Source organism: Quercus suber, unplaced genomic scaffold (genome assembly GCF_002906115.3).
Source record: "Quercus suber isolate HL8 unplaced genomic scaffold, Cork oak 2.0 scaffold_92, whole genome shotgun sequence".
NCBI lineage: Eukaryota > Viridiplantae > Streptophyta > Magnoliopsida > Fagales > Fagaceae > Quercus > Quercus suber.
This window is the reverse complement of record NW_027069557.1, coordinates 642507-664241: the sequence shown is the minus strand read 5'-3', so window position 1 is coordinate 664241 and position 21735 is coordinate 642507. Positions and strand designations below refer to the sequence as shown.

Here is a 21735-nt window from a genome sequence, read left to right as displayed (position 1 = left end):
AAAGTACTTTGACTGCATAAGTGGAGTGTAGCATTATTGATCTATATATTTAAGGGAAAAGAACAAGAGAGAAGAAAAAAAAGGGGGGAGGGGGGGAGAGTTTCGGCTCATGAACCAAATATAATTGATGAATTCAATAAGAAAAATCACCAGAAGACTAGTGTCGTGATTTCATTTTATTCAAAGCTCATAAGCATGATTTATTACAATTATCATCATTTTATATATTTATTCTGATTCCCGGCTTTGGTTGATGCGAACAGTTCTAACTGAACGCTATAGGATTAAGTTCTTCCCAGTGTATCGGGGATGCTGGAGCAACTAGTCAAGCATGTATTGCCTTTCTGGGCACATGAAAGCAGGCATTGTATTATATCTGGGAAGACCGGCTCCTTTGAAAAACAGCCCATGAGGCACCCGAACACATCTTGCACACATAAATTACTGCATAGCGCCAGCGAATTCGGGTTCGGGGCTTCTTCATGGGCCACTCCCAAGTACACTAGCAAAAGCACTGCAAGAACAGGCACCATCGACTTGGCCGTTAAACCCATGATCAGATATTACCCCTGTTAATTGATCTCTGACCCTGCTGATTGATTTTAGATTAGAAAAGCTATGGTTTTTATACATGGGAACACAGGGTTGTCATTTTGATTTCGTTTCAAATAGATCTCATGTAGGTTTCATGTTCAGTATCTAAACTTTGGCAGCACGGCACAACTATAAAGACACGCATAGTCAGTGCTTCAATTGATAGAAGTTTGAAAGGTACATAGATTTTTTGTTTGCATTTTATAAAAACACCTATGACATATGGAAATTTTAAGAGTAGCAAATTTGATAAAGAAATTAGAGCTCTTAACTGTCAAAGGATTATTATAGTGTCAGCTACTAGACTAGAGAGATACATTTTGTTGAGTAAAATGTCACTATACATATAAACGTTAGGTAGAGTTCCGTAGAGTGTGCTGAGAAGATAAACTATGACTTTTCCCATAATAAATAAAAAGACAAATAAAAGAGTGTAGTTTTATCTGAATATTGTTTTGGTTTCGTAAGCTATTTGCTTTATTAGATTTTTCGTTTGTTACTAAAATATCTAGCCCTGGCCTAGCTACCACCACGAGCATACGTCCAACTAACGCATGGGGTAGCCGCAAGTTGGAAGCATGGGACTGTTCTATATATAATTATAACAAGTCAAGAACGACCGTACAATAATAATAATATCTATTTCCTGATGATTACTCTTTATCATTGTTGATACCCATTTTTCACAAAAAATCCAATAGCAGAAGAAGCCCAACATGGCAAAAATGACAACCAGTAAGCCCTTGGAAGGAATAAGAGGTAAAGATAAAATAAATGGGTCGAAGAAGCCCAAGGAGAAAGAGGTAGCAACCTAATAGGCCAACATAGTAGAAATGACAGCCAACAAGCTCGTGGGACAATTAGGAGGTAAAGATAGAGTAAATGGGCCGAGGAAGTCCATGGAAAGAGATAGCAAACACAATGGACTAACATGGTAGGAATGACAGCTAGTACGCCTGTGGGAGGAATAAGAGATAAAGATAGAGTAAATTGGCCAAGGAAACCTAAGGAAAGAGATTGCAAGACCAATAGGTTAACATGATAGAAATGACAGCTAGTAGGCTCTTGGGAGTAATAAGAGGTAAAGATAGAATAAATGGGCCAAATAAGCCCAAGGAAAAATGTAGCAACCCAATGGGCCAACATAACAGGAATGATAGCTAACAAGCTCGTTGGAGGAATAAGAGGTAAAGATAGAGTAAATGGGCCGAGGAAGCCCAAGGAAAGAGATAGCAAGCACAACGGACTAACATGGCAGGAATGACTGCTAGTAGGCCCTTGGGAGGAATAAGAGATAAAGATAGAGTAAATGGGCCGAGAAAGCCCAAGGAAGGATGTAACAAACCTAATAAGCCCGTATGGCAGGACTAATAGCCACAAGGCCTATGGCCGAGGTAAGAAGGGGAATGGTAAAAGTGGAAGCCCAGTGGGGTATACGAGCAAATTCCTTTGCCCAAACAATACCCAGTCCATGGAGGAACGAAATAAGGTAATGTAAGCCTAAAAGCCCATACACCACTCACACCACAGGAGACAAACACGACCCAGTACACATAGTAGAGGAGGATAACGCAGGAACGGTAGGCATGGCACGAAAGCAAAATGGGACAAATGAAGATGGTAGCACCACATGCACAAGGCTTAGGACACCACCTACTTGTACCCAACCAATACATGGGAGATAGGCTCTCAGCCAAGGGATTTAGGAGGTGTGGTTTGGCAGTAGGGAGAAAGAAGTCTATTCTAGAGTTCCTACCGAGGCTTCTTTCGGGGGAATACTTTGCTGGGATGACCTTTCTTCCAAAAGAAGTAAACACAAGCTAGGACCACTTAATACATGCCATAGGAGTAGATGTAGAGAGCCCTCAACCCTTATCTGTTTGGGGGGAGGTAAGGCAGTGAAGGGGAGGGAAACAAAACAATGAATTTTGTCTGGAAATGAAGAGTAGTGTGGCAAGCACAATTTGAGCAGAGGCAATGGCCGGACAGCCAACAATTTAGTAGGCAATCCTAAAGAGATGCCCGTAAGAAACCAAAAATGGTTGGTATAGCCTTAGGGATAAAAGGGAGAAATCCCATGAATTCAAGCAATATAAAAGGAAGAAAGGTAGAAATGAATAGGGACGAAAGGCACATATGGAGAGAAAAAGAAAAACACAGAGAGTAGAAAAGAAAAGAGACCTAACAAAAGAGAATAAGGAAACTAAATGGTAAGGAAGAGTAAAAACATAAAGTAGAAGGAAATACAGCAGAAATAAAGGCATGCATCGGTAGATCAAATTTTCTCTCCCCTTGACATTCCCACTCTCTTTGACCCACAAATCAGAACTCAAAACCATTTAGGACCTTTTCCCAACTCAAGTAATTTTTATAGCAGGAATCTGCATTAAGGTTACCCGTGTTGGGAACTGACTCCCTTTCTGGACTTGTTCCTGCGAACGGCCTAGGCTAAGATTGGGGTAAACAAGGCCATCCCTATTGCATTACTAGACGCTTTGCGATAGTCCCTATTAGTTTGCGTTGGTTGTTAGGACATATGTGGTTCACTTGTTAAGAACATATGTCATTCTTTTATGTAATTGGCTAATCCTTTGACAAAACGCACTTTACTTGTAATTAGGTCGTTCTAGGTATTTTTAATACTTCAAGAAACTGTGTTTCAAGATCAAGTATTGAAGTCATCAAGTCTGTCCAAGAAACAAGCAGAAGAAGTGCAAGTTCATTAAAACTCGACAGCTAGCATATTTCGAGGTTTAGAAAGCTGCTCTAGCCCATGTGCTCGACAGCTACTCAACACCTCCTATCTGTCGAGGTTTATGAATTTCAGAATTTTGATCTGATTTTCTTGGAATCCGTGAATGTGTCTTTAGGCCTTCTTTTCTTCTATCTCTAGACATATAAAAGGATTGTTTTAAGGGCCATTAAAGAGTACACAAGTTGCACAAGTATTAAGCAAACTCTGTTCAAGCAATTTGTGACCGGAGACAAAGTTTCGCCCTAGTTCATCACTCTTGAAGAAGTTGTTGTGTATATGCACCTTTGGGTTTTGTAACCAAGTATCTTCTTGATCTTCATCGTGGATGAACTGATGAACTTTGCAGCCAACAAACTTCTCTAGTTGGTGATTGAAGTCGCATACTAGGATCCGCGCATTGATTAGTCACGTACTTGGAAGTCGTGCATCAAAAGGGAAAATTGTCACTACAGAACAAATTCAATTAGGTATTGGGATAAGGGTTCAACTGTAGGTTGGTATAAGGTACTGAGATTCTTTTACTTGTAACCGCTTGTTGTGATAATAGTGGAATTTCGGGAGTGGTGACCAGAAAATCACCCGGTGGGGTTTTTGCCTTTAGGTTTTCCTCATTTGTAAGCAAATCACCATGTTATTTATTTTCCATTGCATAATTAGTTTATTGGTGATTTATTTGTGCTACCACACGTTTGCATGTAAATTAACGTAATTAATTCACTTGACTAAATTAATTGGTTAATTTATCACAATGGGCCAATTCGTTGTTCGCCTATCATTGGCAATCCTGATGTTATTGGTTTTGCTTTAGTGTTATATGTCTTGCGGTAGTATTTTTCTTCTTTTTCTATTTGTTGTATCAGTTGTTCTGCTGTAACCATGCTTATTTTATTTACAGTATTAGTTGGTTACTATGACTTTATCTAGCGCGTTTTATTATAACATTCTGCCGTGGCATATTTCTACTGTAGCAGTTGTCTTGCCACGACTACACCTTATATTCAGCCTGTGGTGCTCTCCCTAGGTTGTCTCAACATTAGGTGAGCCTAACTTATGCACAAGCTGGCCTGCGATGCAATCCTAACGAGGCCAGTCCCAACTCCCTTATCCCAAATCCCTTATCCCAAATTTGTTGGCCTTAGTACAACAGAAGGGTCAAGGCCCAACCACACAAAAAGGCCCCTACAAACCAAAAGGTATAAGTCATACTGGACTTATCAAATATATTATATTTAGATTGCTTCTCATGATAGACTTAGCAATTGTGTTCTATTTGCTACAAAAGCATGCATTTCTGATACTTGCAAGAGATTGGGACTAATGAGAAAGGTTTTTTTCCCCCTCTTGTAACATTTGGACTAATATAGTAAGAAATAATTTTTTATCATATTCTGTTTTTACCAACTTCTGGACTTCTTCTTTGATGGCATTGTCTCATTCTGGGGTAAACACTCTTCTCTTCTGACGGACGGGCTTATAGGATGAAGACACATTTAGACGATGAGTAATCAAACTTAAGTTAATCCCAGGCATGTCTTCGTGGCTTCAAGCAAATACATTCGTGCTCTTTTTGAGGAATTGGACAAGATCCTGCTTCGTCTTCTCCTCCATGCTTGTTTCAATTCTAGTAAACCTTTTCGGGTTGGACTCGTCTAAGGGGACATCTCGAACATCTTCCAATACTTCAATTGGCTCAACAACTGTTCTTCTTTCTTCAATGTTCATCGTCTACATCTACTCTTCCATAGTTAACATAGCCAGGTAACATTCTCTAACTGCCAGCTAGTCTCTTTGTACTTCTCCAATGCCATATTCCGTTAGGAATTTAACAGACAAGTAATAAGTAGACGTTGCAGCCCTCTAACTATTTAAATTTGGTCGTCCTATGATGGCATTGTATGAGGATGAACAATCCACAACAAGGAAATTTAATTCCTTATTGATTTGTCGTGTGTAAGAACCATAACTGGTAAGGAAATGGTGCCCACCGGTAGAACCTTCATTCCTCCAAACCCAATCAAAGGTACATTCACTAGACGCAGTAATTCCTTGTTAACCCTTATTTGTTGGAAGGCCGGATAGTAAAGGATATGCACAGAACTCTCATTATCTATTAACACTCTTCTTGTTATGTAATTCGCAATCGTCAAAGTGATAACAATGGCATCATCATGAGGATGATGCAGTCTCCTTGCATCTTTGCCTGTGAAAGTGATAGCAGGCTCATCTACTCTGAACGTCCTTGGTGGGCGGCCAGTGAGTTGAACATTCTGAACTACCTGTAAGTAAGTCTTCTTGGCTTTGGACGAACTTCCAGTAGATGTTTCTCCTACAATAACCCTTATTTCTCCAAGTGGTTAACACACTGGTTCTTCTGCTTTGCCTTTCAATGGTAGCCTTTCGTCTTTGTGGTCTCATCCACGGAAATTCTTCAACTTTCCTTACTTAATAAAAACCTTAATTTGCTGCTTTAAGTCGTAACACTCATCTGTGTTATGTCTATAATCTCAGTGGAAACAACAGTACTTGCTTTTGTTCCGTTTGCTAGGGTCTCCTTTCATCTTCTCTGGCCATTTCAAGGTTGGGTCATCCTTGATTTGCATTAGTACTTGGTCATGTTAAGGATGATCCTGCTTTCCTGCCGTCTCGGTCTCTTTTTTCTCCTATCTTAGCCTTCTTTGCATGAGGGACTTTTTCTAGATGGTGCATGTACCTAGCTTACACTCGTTCAACCTTCTTCTTTTTCTTGACAATAATCACATCTTTAGCATTCATGAAACTTTAGGTTGAGTGTATCAACTTGGCCATCGTCTATGGCTCTTGGTCATAAACTTATGGATGAACAAATCCAAAGTAACTCTATTGTAGAAGGCTGCCAAGAGGATTTTGTCGTCTATCTCACCTACCAATAGGGCTTCCCTATTAAAATGATTTATGAAAGTCTAAAGACTTTCGTTTTCTCCTCGCTCTATGTTAAATAGGTTGGACGATGAGTGCTTATGTCTTTAGCCTCCAACGAAGTTGTTGATGAACACCCACACCCTAGCTAGGCCTTTCTGCATAGTAGGGAAGGTTCTGCACATGATTTCATATGGAATGCCTTGGAGGTGCATGGTTGTCTTGAACGTGGCAATGTAATCACAAGGATCTCATGTTCCATCATATGAGTCCAAGGTAGGTATTTTGAACTTTGAGGGTAGATGATGACTCATGATGGATGCGGTGAAGGGAGAGTTAGTTTTATAGACGAGATCATTCACATGGTTTGCCCTCCTCATGGAGTCCTTCATCTCCTCCATGGCCTTCTTCATCTGGTCCATTTCCTTCTCCAAATGTGGCACACTTCGAGTGACGATACCTCTGGACTAATCTCCTCCTTTAGCACTGTACTTCGCCTCTCCATATTTTGAGTTTTGCTTGTTCCTCAGCGTGTCGCTGTTGACCTCTCTAGTTAACTCCTAGTTTTATTTCGTCAAGTCAGCCATTGCAGCTACCATGGACTATAGCTATTGTTGGATGGATGTCGGTTGAGGTGCTGGTGCATGATTTGAATGACTTAAGGTATTTTCACTCTCCTAGTGTCCGGGACTTGTGGCCATCGGCCTAGTCCAAACCATGCAACCTTTTGTCTTAGAAAGCAAGGTGGTTAACACTTCAAAACTTTGCTTACCTTCTATAGTGGGTCTTTTTGCAATGTTGGGCTGGGCTGTCTCCTACCGTACTGGGCTCAAGTGTTCTGAGTAAGGAAGTTGAGACCAGTCTAACTACAATACACTTTGGTCCGGCTTATATACAAACTATGCCTCGTTTGCCAAGAACTTCATTCACATGCCCATGGTAGGCAGAGCTACTTCGGATGAATCATGGCAAGTAGACATGATAATAATAATAATAATAATAATAATAGAAAGTACTTTTGCCTTTAGACAAAGTGAATAAATAATTCCCAATTAAAATGATAATCACAATGATAAGAAACACCTTGTAAAGAAAATGGTGGAGATAAATAAGTAAGACATGAGTTATCTAAAGAAAGAGAAAGGTCAATCTGTTACACCAAGTTATATCACAGTACCAAGACCAAGGAGGGAAACATCTTCCTCAATGTGAATAATCTCTCAGGAAAAATCCTGTTGTTGAAATTAGTCACTTTGAGGGAAACGGACCTGAATGGCTTGTGCCCAAAAGAATCTCCATGCTTTTGGTAAAAAGTAGGACTTTTAGAGGGAGAAAGGGGATCAACCTATTGGTGCATGCCTACCGTTATAACTCTCTGTTATCTTTCCTTATTTTATAATTTTCCTTTTCTCTTTCTTTTTCTCTTCTTTTCTCAATACTTGTTTCTGTTTCGTGGTTTTTTTCCTAAAGGATACTATTATCGTGTTCGTGATGCCCCTCCTATGCAGGGCACGAGTCCTTTATATGATGCTTGTCATGACCGGATTTTACTATTTTCACCTTTAACTACCTTTGTCTAGTTTGGGTGTCCTTGCCAACCACCTACTAGTTTATTAGTCGCTCGGCCACCACTACTTACCTACGCTAGCTGTACCACCAGACAAAAAAGACTTTTTTTTTTTTTTTTTGCCGTGGCACTCTCACCTGCTATGGTGTGGGTGGTCTCTCTCTTCCTATCTCTCATGGCATGCACCTAGTGGTTCCAGCTCATCCTTACTTCTTTTAGATGGTATGTCATCCTAGCAAGACATCTCCCCCAAAAGAGCCTGAGTAGAAACCCCAGAATAAGCTTTCCCCTCTCCCCACTGCCAGACCATACCCTCTTACCTCTAACCCATGACCCACCACCTCCTGTATTGGCTGGGTGCAGGTTGGTAAAACCTAGGCCTTGCACATGCTCAACTTCTTCGTGTGTCCAAAACTTGCTCGCTGCGTTGGCCATGGTCTGGAGGTTCCTCTGCACATTCTACCCCCGTCCTTGACTTCTTATCACATGAGCTACTTTCTGATTCCTCATTCTCTATGGCCTACTCCCTTCGGGGGCTAGGTTTTACTTAATTGTGGGCTTTTCCTCCTTCAACCCATTCTTTTGCTCTTTTCTGCAATCTTTGCATTTCCTGTTGCACCATTCTGCCATTCCTGTTGTGATGTTATTGGACCCAAGCCTGCCAGGCTTCTTTGGGCTTGCTGCTCATTCTTCTCTCAATGACTCAATGTGGTCATTAGGCTTTTTGTTATATTACTTGCGGGCTCTTGTGTCCCATTTCCTCTTGGGCATCCTTAGCCCATTTGCTTTCCTTAGACATCCTCGGCCCTTTCTAATTCTCCATGGGCTTTTAGTAACTCTTTTGGGCTTCTCTAGCCCAATTACTTTATCCTTCATCCTTGGGGCCTATGAATTTTTCATTAACCCCTTACTTTCTTTACTTGCATTATTTTGGGTCTACTGTGACCCATTCTCTCTTTTCTACATCACATGTTGCCTATAGGTTTGCTACTTCTCTCTTTTCGGGCTACTTCTCTTTTTTCGGGCTCCTTTAGGCCTGTTTACTTCCTCAAGACCCATTTATTTATTTTACAAGCCTATGATCCAATATTCCTGCCACTTGGGCTTAATGGCTTTCCTATCCAATTACTAACTCATTTCTGCCCATGTTGCTGGGCTTCTTCCTTCTTCTGGGCTTCCCAAAATGAGCATCATCACCTTCCCATAGACGGCGCCAACTAATGATGTTCTAAAATCAGTAGGCTGAATGCTCCGAGCTACAACGACTATTTGATGACCTGAAGAGAAAGAAAATGATTGTCAATGGTGACTAGAGTGAACCGACCAAGGACCTCCGACGGTTAAGTCAGTTTTTCTCTCTAGAATACAAGGATAGTGAGTAGATGAATAGTAGAATGTACCTTAGGCTGATAGAGTTAGATCCCTTTTATAGAGAGTTTTTAGTGGGTCTACTTGTTCGGATTCACTACCATCATGGGAGATGTGTGTAATTAATGGAGAAAATGGAGCGGATTTCAGGAAATCCTCCCCACGTTTTGGAATGATAGATCGTGGTCTGATTACTTGGTATTTGTAGAAAAATCTTTCGAAATTTACTAAGTATCATTTGGTCATCCATGTCTCTATGTGGCATGGACAACTAGGTTACTTTGGATGGTCATGACATTTGTAGACAGATCCTATTCATTATCTGTGGTACTTTTTATTTGGGCTGCCTTTCTCGTGAACTAGTTTGGATGTAGTTTGTCCATAGACGACCATCATGGATGAATGGAACTTGATTTAGCCCACCATCATATATATATATATATATATATATAATAAGAAATCATTACATATTTTAGAAATGTATAGTTTTAAAAAAAAGTATAAGTTAATACCATGTATAATTTGAACCGTATAATTGTGATTATTTTCAATTGTATCCGTGCATATGCACGAGGCTACACACTAGTAATGTTAATAGTATACGATAAGAAGGGGTAAATCAAAAAAAAAATTGTCCTTCAAATATTGCATTGATTCAATTTTTGATTTGATATTTCAAAACTTTAAATTAAAATACTTTATTAGTATATTTGTCTATTTTTTTCGTCAATTAATTTGTTTCCAATCATTTTTTATTTGCATTTTTGGTCTTTTAAATTATGGAGTGCATTCAATTTTAGTCCCTTATTAAGTATTAGATTGGTTTGATCTCAGTTTCTTACTTATAGAGCTAGTATATACCTAATGGGAAATGATAACAGATGCCCTAATTTTATTAATGAACCATTTTTAAAAACTTTTTATAGGAAAAGGAAAAAAAAAAAAAAGCAATTGACTTTCTTGATAGTTTTTAATATTTTTCATAAAAGTGATATCAAAACTTTTCAAAAATAATTCATTAATAAATGCCTTAAGTGCATTTGTTAACATGACTAGGGGCAGCACTACATTATTCTCAGGGGGTTCAAATGAACCCCCTGACTTCAAAACATATATATATATATATATATTAATACTATAATTTTTTCTTAAAAATATTTTTGAACACCCTGATTTAAATTTTGCACACCTTTATTATAAGTATTTCCAACTCTAAGAATGAAGAGTAAGTATTTGTGAATTGTAAGTGCCACTATTTTTTATAAATTTATATTATATGTGTGAGCGTGTCTAATAGTGATTATATGCATTACTTTTTGTTATAATATTATTTATGTGAATTATGATATATGTGGATGTTTGTGTGTACAATATATAAATATAATATAAATATACATAATTTAATAATTAGGAAATAGAAATGGTTTGTTACATGTATTTGTATTGTTATCATGTTATAATAACTTTTTGTTATAAAGTTAGTAAAATTTAAGGAAAAAAAAAATCGTAAAGTTAGTGATTGTCTAAGCATTTGATTGGTTAAGTAGACACTAGTGTATAATTTTATGTATGAATGAGTGTGGTTGGGTGTATCAATAATTAATACAAAACCAACGAGTTTAGTTTAGTTATTTAGTTTAAAATATTTTTATAAAAACAATAACATATAGATAATAAAAACTACATAAAAAATAAAAATGTTAGATAAACAAAATAAAATATTTTTGCAGGTTGAAGGAAATAAGTTGGCATTAAGCACGTTGTACTCGTTAGGGTCAACAATCCCCCAACGCAAAGCAGAATTATCAGCAGAACAAAATGGAAAACCCTCGTCGACAAAGCGATTGTTACTTGATAATAAACTTCTATGCTCAAAAATCAGGTAGTATGGATTTTATTGGACTGTCGATAGATTTTAGTGGATACTCTCTTTGCTTCAGTCAAAGAATAAAGAATGAGTCAGAGAAGAAATCTTCAATAAACCAAAGAGAATTATCTGTGTGAGGGGTATGAATTTGTGCGTGTGTTTTGACTTAAGATTTTTATGTGAACTTTCATTTGCAGGGAGGAAGCAGATGAGTTGTGTCGAACATTGGAGGAGAATGAAGATAAGTCACGTGCGGCATCAGAGAAGGCAGATGCCCTCTATCATGCCATCGTTCTTTTGGCAAATGAAGATGTGAAAATAGAAGATGTTATGCAAGTTCTTCAGCAGAGATTTTCTCAGTCAGGTGTCGAGGAAAAGAGAGGTCGAATATCTCAAGGCTAGGTATGGGCTGCATAGGCTGCTCAGTCTGTACATATTTACCTTCATATTGCAGCTTCCATTACCATCCTAATGGGTAATTATGATATATGCATGATCACCTGTAGTCCATTTTGAGTGCCCGGGGACTCGCATTATCTAGCTCTTGCATACCTCAGTCTAGCTGTTGTACTCCGGGAACTGGTTTAGCTCTGGATGACTTTGTTTAAGCCTTTTTGGTAAAGACACAATTTTGTTGCAACTATTTTCCTGGGAAATCGATCTGAATTATTGTTTTGGGAATGTATTCATATTGCTGTGAACTTATTTGTATTTAATTGTGAATGAAAAGAATTTTAAATCATGAAATATTAGCTACCACCCAGCTTTTAGCAGCATTGTGATTAAACATTGTTGAAAAAGAAGTCTGTACAAGTACTGACTACTTCATTGATGGGCATTTGCTCCATTGGTTTTGAAATACTTTGACTGCATAAGTGGAGTGTAGCATTACTGATTTATATATTTAAGGGAAAAGAACAAGAGAGAAGAAAAAAAGGGGGGAGGGGGGGAGAATTTCGGCTCATGAACCAAATATAATTGATGAATTCAATAAGAAAGAAATCACCAGAAGACTAGTGTCGTGATTTCATTTTATTCAAAGCTCATAAGCATGATTTATTACAATTATCATCATTGTATATATTTATTCTGATTCCCGGCTTTGGTTGATGCCAACGGTTCTAACTGAACGCTATAGGATTAAGTTCTTCCCGGTGTATCGGGGATGCTGGAGCAACTAGTCAAGCATGTATTGCCTTTTTGGGCACATGAAAGCAGGCATTGTATTATATCCGGGAAGACCGGCCCCTTTGAAAAACAGCCTATGAGGCACCCGAACACATCTTGCACACATAAATTACTGCATAGCGCCAGCGAATTCGGGTTCGGGGCTTCTTCATGGGCCACTCCCAAGTACACTAGCAATAGCACTGCAAGTACAGGCACCATCGACTTGGCCGTTAAACCCATGATCAGATATTACCCCTGTTAATTGATCTCTGACCCTGCTGATTGATTTTAGATAAGAAAAGCTATGGTTTTTATACATGGGAACACAGGGTTGTCATTTTGATTTCGTTTCAAATAGATCTCATGTAGGTTTCATGTTCAGTGCCTAAACTTTGGTAGCACGGCACAACTATAAAGACACGCATAGTTAGTGCTTCAATTGATAGAAGTTTGAAAGGTACATAGATTCTTTGTTTGCATTTTATAAAAACACCTATGACATATGGAAATTTTAAGAGTAGCAAATTTGATAAAGAAATTAGAGCTCTTAACTGTCTAAGGATTATTATATAGCGTCAGCTACTAGACTAGAGAGATACATTTTGTTGAGTAAAATGTCACTATATATATATATATAAATGTTAGGTAGAGTTCCATAGAGTGTGATGAGAAGATAAACTATGACTTTTCCCATTAGAAATAAAAATAAAATAAAATAAAAAAATAAAAATAATAAAAGAGTGAAGTTTTATCTGAATATTCTTTTGGTTTCGTAAGCTATTTTGTTTTACTAGATTTTTCGATTGTTACTAAAATCTCTAAACCTAGCTACCACCACGAGCATACGTCCAACTAACGCATGGGGTAGCCACAAGTTGGAAGCATGGGACTGCTCTATACATAATTATAACAAGTCAAGAACGGCCATATTATAATAATAATAATAATAATATCTTCATCAAAATAATAATAAGAATAAATCTTATCAATAATTTATATCTATATATTACTAAAATTAAGCCACATCAATGCCATATCATCATTTTTTTTTTCATATTATATTTTTTATTTTTAGATTTACCGGTTGACATTTATTGAGCATCTCCTTAAATTCAAGTGTTACTCTATTTTTAGCTCTATCATGTGTCTCTCCATTCACCTAGACTCTTCAAATGCCGCTATTATTTGAAATTCTAACAGTCACCAATAAATTCCAACCTCCTCACATCCTTTATCTATTGTAACTTCTTCCATTTATTAAGTATGATATGACAAATAATACCATGTGGCAAACATTTATATATTACTAAAAACTGAAGCGTAACATTTATTATTGCTACGCTTCAGTTAAGCCACATCAACGTCATATCATCATTTTTTTTCATATTATATTTTTTATTTTTAGATTTATCGGTTGACATTTACTGAGCATCTCCTTAAATTCAAGTGTTACTCTATTTTCAACTCTATCATGTGTCTCTCCATTCACCTAGACTCTTCAAATGCCGCTATTATTTGAAATTCTGATAGTCACCAATAGATTCCAACCTCCTCACATCCTTTATCTGTTGTAACTTCTTCCATTTATTAGGTATGATATGAGAAATAACACCATGTGGCAAACAATTATTGATACATGTCAATTTTTTAACATGTGTCAACAAAATACACTATAAGTTCCACCATTATAATTAATATCCACTATAAACTTAAATACTCCATCAATTTTTTTTTTTTTTTCCTTTTCTGTTTTTGCTTAGATCTTTTTTAAGTAACCCAAAATTCATGTTTTACTATAACTAAATCACCCCTAACAAAATCTATTGTTTCCTAAGAAGAAAAAAAACTCTTTCATTTTTCTTTTTTTCTTTTTTGATTTTTTTCCCCCCTCCATCACTCCTAAAACACATATCTAATTATATATTATGAAATTGGATTTAAAACAATTTATATTTTTTTTCCCTTTCCATAAACCTAAAGATCTATGCACTCTTTCCTCTTTTTCCATTTTCCTATTACCATAATATCTATACTCTCTTTCCTCTTCTTTCATTTTCCAATTACCACAATGACCCTTAACGTTCCAATTAAGCATATCTCTACACCTTTCTCTCTCTCTCCTTCTTTATTAGCATATGAACCGATATTACCTTTTATTTTTTGTTTCCATTTGAATGTTACGCTGCCAATATTTTTCTTTTTTGTTTTCATTCAGCATTTATTCATACTTCCTATTGCGTTGCCATGATAGACTCCATTTTCCTTTTTAAGTTTAAGCTTTTATAACCATTACATTTTATGGGTTTATCCAACCTTTCATATGTTGAAATATGATTGTTACCAAAAAAAATAATAAATCTTCTACATCCTTGCCTCTTCTTTCAATAAAACAGTCAAAAACTTCAACTCTATATATTTCTTATTTTTGGATTGTCTCTTTCAATTTCTCTAATACATTTTTCTCCTAAAAAAAATCTCTCTAGTACATGAAGTTTAGGGGTTGCAATAGGGAAATTAACTTCACCACAGCAACAGTACCTCTCTCTCTCTCTCTCTCTCTCTCTCTCTCTCTCTCTCTCTCTCTCTCTCTCTCTCTCTCTCTCTCTCTTCTCTCTCTCTCTCTCTCTCTCTCTCTCTCTCTCTCTCTCTCTCTCTCTCTCTCTCTCTCTCTCACTTTATTCTTCATGTATTTGCACGTTCTCAATTCACATATTTCCTTCTTTGTATTTAGAACTTGTGGTTGAACTGTTATTTTGTGACCAAAGATTTATTTTTCCTAAAAGTTTGAAATGGTTGATATTATTTTAAGGACAGTGTTAAAGTTTTGAATCTCAATGCTTGGATGAGTTTTCTTTAGATTAATGTTTTTATAGCTTTGAGCATAAAATAGTTTTATAAGAATCAATTTGTTTGTACAATTTTACTTGTATCTTTAGTACAAAACTTATATTTGGTTGGTATTGTTCTTTGTATGACATGTAGTACTATTTCAGGTCTTTGTTCCTATGATGCTGCATTGATCAAAACATATGACATTTGGATGAGAAGCAACGTCCTATAAATACCTTTACTTCTAATGCACATAAAACACACGCAAACATACTTTCATTTTGAGTTATATATCAATTTGACCATGCATTAATCTATATATACTATAAACCCAAGCCTCTGACTTATTTTGGAGCTCTCACATTTTTTCACATCAGCCCTATTAAAAAAAAAAAAAAAAAACTATATTTATTGTTGGATTTTTTTTTTTTTCATAGTCAATAGCCCTTGCATCGCACAAGTTAACGACTAGTAATAATAATAATAATAATAATAATAATAATAATAATATCTTTACGTGACCAATAGTTTTTCCCATTAATTAAGGTGAGAGAAGCACTTGCAAAATGCTAGTAATAAAAAGAAAATGTTCTTTACGTGTCCAACAGCAATAGGGCTTGCCCTTTCAACTTTCAAGGCAAGAGAAGCCCTTATAAATGTAATTAAAGTGCTAATAACGAAAGAGTATGCTTGTTATTTATTTATTTATTTTTATATATAATTGGATAGATATAGTAAGGAGAGAGGATTTGAACTCTAAAAATTTTGGTTGGAAATATTTTGAGTTGTCAGTTTTTTTTTTTTTTTTTTTTTTTTTGAGAGAGACTTCAAGGTGTCAATTGAGCTACAAATTATGTTTGTGATTAGTAACTCTGTTAATGTGTATTGTCGTAAGAAACAAATCATAATAACCCTAGCAAGATTGCAAAGATGGGTTAAGACTTGTGGAAAATAATGTCAACAGTCAATTGGATGGGTGCAATGTTCACTTGACTTTTGGTGGTGTCACAACTACACCCGCAAGAAACAAAGCCAACCCATTGTCAATAACATTTGTTGAAAATTTGCTATAAAATTGGATAGTTACAATGAGGAACTTTAGAAATCTCCATTAGAAATGTTAAGAGGGTGTTCATTGAGTTACAAACCATATCTGCAATTAGTAACTCCTGCAAATGTGTATTGTCTTAAGAAACAAATCTTAATAACTGCAGCAAGATTGCATAGATGGATAAAACTTGTGGAAAATAATGTCAATTGAATGGGTGCAATGTTCCACTTGACTTTTGGTGGTCCCGTGATTACGCCCACAAGAAGCAAAGCCAATCCATAATCTATCACATTGATTGTTAAAAACTTGCTATGAAGTTGGGAGGCTAGAAAAAATGTTAATGTTAGTTTACTTTCACTCTTTAAATAAATTAATGACAGTGAATTGGGAAATAAGTTCAATTGTCAATTGGGTGAGTGCAATGTTCCACATACCTTTTGGGTGCCATGAATAGTGAAAAAACCCACAAGAAGCTAAGCCAATCCATATCTATCACATTTGACTATTTGAAAATTTCCTATATAAGAATGGGAGGCTAGGAAAAAAAAATTATTATTAGCTTACTTTCACTCTTTAAATAAATGACAGTGAACTGGTGATAACTCTTTTTCCCCCTAAGCATTATAAGCTATAACTTATAACTTGTAACTATTTGAGTAGGTTAGGCAGTTCATGTGAGAAAATGATAGCATTCCAACGGTCTCTAAATGCCTTTATTCAGTGGCATATATTCTAGTTTCAAGTTTGAAAAAAAAAATNTCTCTCTCTCTCTCTCTCTCTCTCTCTCTCTCTCTCTCTCTCTCTCTCTCTCTCTCTCTCTCTCTCTCTCACTTTATTCTTCATGTATTTGCACGTTCTCAATTCACATATTTCCTTCTTTGTATTTAGAACTTGTGGTTGAACTGTTATTTTGTGACCAAAGATTTATTTTTCCTAAAAGTTTGAAATGGTTGATATTATTTTAAGGACAGTGTTAAAGTTTTGAATCTCAATGCTTGGATGAGTTTTCTTTAGATTAATGTTTTTATAGCTTTGAGCATAAAATAGTTTTATAAGAATCAATTTGTTTGTACAATTTTACTTGTATCTTTAGTACAAAACTTATATTTGGTTGGTATTGTTCTTTGTATGACATGTAGTACTATTTCAGGTCTTTGTTCCTATGATGCTGCATTGATCAAAACATATGACATTTGGATGAGAAGCAACGTCCTATAAATACCTTTACTTCTAATGCACATAAAACACACGCAAACATACTTTCATTTTGAGTTATATATCAATTTGACCATGCATTAATCTATATATACTATAAACCCAAGCCTCTGACTTATTTTGGAGCTCTCACATTTTTTCACATCAGCCCTATTAAAAAAAAAAAAAAAAACTATTTATTTATTGTTGGATTTTTTTTTTTTTCATAGTCAATAGCCCTTGCATCGCACAAGTTAACGACTAGTAATAATAATAATAATAATAATAATAATAATAATAATAATATCTTTACGTGACCAATAGTTTTTCCCATTAATTAAGGTGAGAGAAGCACTTGCAAAATGCTAGTAATAAAAAGAAAATGTTCTTTACGTGTCCAACAGCAATAGGGCTTGCCCTTTCAACTTTCAAGGCAAGAGAAGCCCTTATAAATGTAATTAAAGTGCTAATAACGAAAGAGTATGCTTGTTATTTATTTATTTATTTTTATATATAATTGGATAGATATAGTAAGGAGAGAGGATTTGAACTCTAAAATTTTGGTTGGAAATATTTTGAGTTGTCAGTTTTTTTTTTTTTTTTTTTTTTTTTGAGAGAGACTTCAAGGTGTCAATTGAGCTACAAATTATGTTTGTGATTAGTAACTCTGTTAATGTGTATTGTCGTAAGAAACAAATCATAATAACCCTAGCAAGATTGCAAAGATGGGTTAAGACTTGTGGAAAATAATGTCAACAGTCAATTGGATGGGTGCAATGTTCACTTGACTTTTGGTGGTGTCACAACTACACCCGCAAGAAACAAAGCCAACCCATTGTCAATAACATTTGTTGAAAATTTGCTATAAAATTGGATAGTTACAATGAGGAACTTTAGAAATCTCCATTAGAAATGTTAAGAGGGTGTTCATTGAGTTACAAACCATATCTGCAATTAGTAACTCCTGCAAATGTGTATTGTCTTAAGAAACAAATCTTAATAACTGCAGCAAGATTGCATAGATGGATAAAACTTGTTTTTTTTTTTTTTTTTTTTTTTTGCTTGGTAAGTGCGGGAGACTGAACCTCCGAGCAACAAGTCACTACGGAATCCGAGTACCAACTCGCCAAGATGGGCGGTAGTAGTTTGAAAGGTTGAACCTACCAGTCAAGCAGATGGTATTATCTTTGTGGCTTACATTGCCAATTTGCTTGGGCACACAACCCAGAAATTTTGTTTGAGCCTTTGAGGGGACTGAAATGGTAAATTCAATATATATATTGAAAAATATGATTTACAGTTTTACAGTCCTATGTATATTTTTATTATATGTATATATATTAATTTTATAAATTGGATAGAATTTCAATCTATAATGTCCACTCCATGATGATTACTCTTTATCATTATCATCAATTTAAGACGCCAATCGGTGGTATAAATGGGTTAGACCCATTTGCATTCTAAATGCATTGAAAACTTCTTATTTAGATCCCAAATATTTATACAACAGACTACAATTTGATTAATTCAACCAATTACATGCATCCCAAATAGATAATTCAACAAGTAATTCAATTACAATAAACAATCAAGAAATCAAAGTAAAGAAGAACACAAATTCGGGTGACAGTGAAAAATCAATGAATAACATATTCAATGGAAAAACCACTCTCGAAATCTAATCCCCTAGAAAATTCACTAGAAGAAATAGTTACAGTAGTTTACTTAAAAATCCTTTTGCACAACTAGACTCTCTAGTGTAATATTTGCAAATGCTTTGTTTGCCTTTTCACCCCAATTTTTCTAAAATTTCTAGAATCATTTTATGTGAATCTTCTCCATGAACAAACCTTACTCACAGCAAAAAATTTAATGGAAATTGAAATCCCCCCAAAAAACAAATGTGTGTGTATATACATATATTATTATTATTATTATTATTTAGATTGCTTCTCATGATAGACTTAGCAATTGTGTTCTATTTGCTATGAAAACATGTAATTCTGATACTTGCAAGAGATTGCGACTAATGAGTAAGGCTTTTTTTTTTTCTCTCTCTCTCTTCTTTTAACATTTGGACTAATATAGTAAAAAATAATGTTTTATCATATTCTGGAAACCATCTCCAATCTGAATATATTTGAAATAGCCATAGGTTTAATCTTGACCCTAGTTATTTCAACTACCCCTCAATACTTGGTCTAGAGTTACAATTAACACACAATCTATCTATCTATCTATCTATCTATATATTGATGATGCTAAAATTGTCAACAATCAGGATCATCTAGATGGCTTTAGCGTGACCTGCAAGATGATGAGAAAATGAAATGGAAAGGTCACAGGCATGGTGCCAACCAATGAACCTCTGATGACAAAGTTAGAAGTGAGAAAGAGATAATTGAGTGTTTATGTTGATAAGGGTCCAGTTTTGGTGATACTTTACCTTTGGTTGGGAGTGCTTTATATAAGCTTCTGTTCTCCTAGCCATTGGAATACCATTAACGGTGGTTTAGTTCCTTGAATGGGTAATGTCTCTAACAGTTAATGCTGGGATACAGAAACCTCTGAGATGTTACTCTCTTTACTTTGTCCAATCATAATGGCTCAGTAATTAAAGGCTTCATTTATGGTTCATTCCTCATCCATAGTCATGTCTAGACGAGTTGAATTTCTTGACTCATCATATATATATATAGTCAAGTTTAGAAAAAATCCAATTAGATTTTAATTGGATTCTTAATTTTGCGCCACGTGTTCTATTTAATTTTTAATTTTATGTCAAATGAATTATTAAGTGTAAAAATTGAAGAGTCCAAATCCAATTAAATTCTAAATTGGAGTCCAATTTTATGCCACATGTCCATCTAAGTTTTTAATTTTTGTGACAAGTAAATTATTGGGTGCATAAACCGAATAGTTTTAAACCAATTAAATACTAAATCATGTGTGTATATATATATATATATGAGAAATCATTACATATTTTAAAAATGTACGGTTTATAAAAAGTATAAGCTAATACCATATATAATTTGAACCGTATGATTGTGATTATTTTTAATTGTATCTATGCATATGCACGGGGCTACACACTAATATTGTTAATAATAGTATATGATAAGAAGGGGTAAATCAAAAATTTTTGTCCTTCAAATATTGCATTGATTCACTTTTTGATTTGATATTTTAAAATTTTAAATTATAATACTTCATTAGTATATCTGTCTATTGTTTTTGTCAATTAATTGTTTTCCGACCATTTTTTATCTGCATTTTTGGTCTTTTAAATAATGGAGTGCATTCAATTTTTGTCCCTTATTAAGTATTAGATTGGTTTGATCTCACTTTTTTACATATAAAGCGAGTATAATGAACCATTTTTTTTAAATATATATATATATATAGGAAAATAAAAAAAAACAATTGACTTTTTTGACAGTTTTTAATATTTTTCATAAAAATTGTATAAAAAATTTCCAAAAATAATTTATTAATAAATGCCTTAAGGGCATCCGTTAACATGACTCATAACTAATTAATTTTTTGCACCACTCCCTCGGTGCCATATTTTTAGTGCTACAATTTAGTCCATTTGGAAATCTATAAATACAAATATCAATAATTGAACATATTTTCAATCCTGTACAATTTTAAGATCGAGTAAAACTTAGGTACAGTACTTAGGTGCTATTCCTTAGATTTAGTGGCGTAGCTATTAAAAGATCGAAGGGGGCTTAGGCCCCACCAAAATTTTTGAAAAAATTAAAAAATAATTGGAAATATCTTAAATAATTTGAGAAAATTTAAATAACCATATCATTTTGTAGGGCTGTCCACAGGTCGGTCCGGGTCGGGTTTGTGCCCAACCTGAAACCGACTCGCTGAAATCGGGTGGAGAAAAAAGGCACCCGCCGGAGTAATCGGGTCGGGCGGTTCAAAACATCAACCGGTGGCGGTCAGGTCAGTTAGATTTGGGATGGCGAGAAAATGGTGGAAAAAACATAGATCGGAAGAAAATCTCATCGGATTCACTAAGATTTCTCTAGATTCGATTAAAATCTCACCGAATTCAATGAGATTTCGCCAGATCCGGTCAAAATCTCAACGGATCTAAGGGAAATATCAATGAAATTTGGAAAAATATCACCAGAATCAGGGGATTTCGCCAGATTCTGGAAAATTTTGGCCGGAATCTGGGTTTTTTCGCCGGATTCTGGAAATTTTGGCCAGAATCTGGAAATCTTTTTGTCGATTCAGGTTTTTTGGGTTTTAAGGGAGGAAAACTGAAACCCGACCCATCGGAATCGATTTCTAGTGATGAAGACCCGCCGTCGACTGGCCAGAGTAGTCAGGTCGGCCGGTTTCAAGTCAGATCCAGTCGGTTCTTCGGATAGGTCGGGTACTCGGATGAATCTAGACAGCCCTATCATTTTGGCTCC

General features: G+C 35.5%; 1 protein-coding gene across 1 annotated transcript; it reads left to right on the top strand.

Annotated features, from left to right (window-relative positions):
- The first annotated feature begins 1845 nt into the window (after positions 1-1845).
- LOC111992094 (histidine biosynthesis bifunctional protein hisIE, chloroplastic) lies at positions 1846-11448 on the top strand. The gene is made up of 3 exons (XM_024023939.2): positions 1846-1899; positions 10910-11061; positions 11244-11448. The coding sequence occupies exons 1-3, from the start codon at positions 1846-1848 to the stop codon at positions 11446-11448; spliced, it is 411 nt and encodes a 136-aa protein (XP_023879707.1).
- Positions 11449-21735: the final 10287 nt, after the last annotated feature.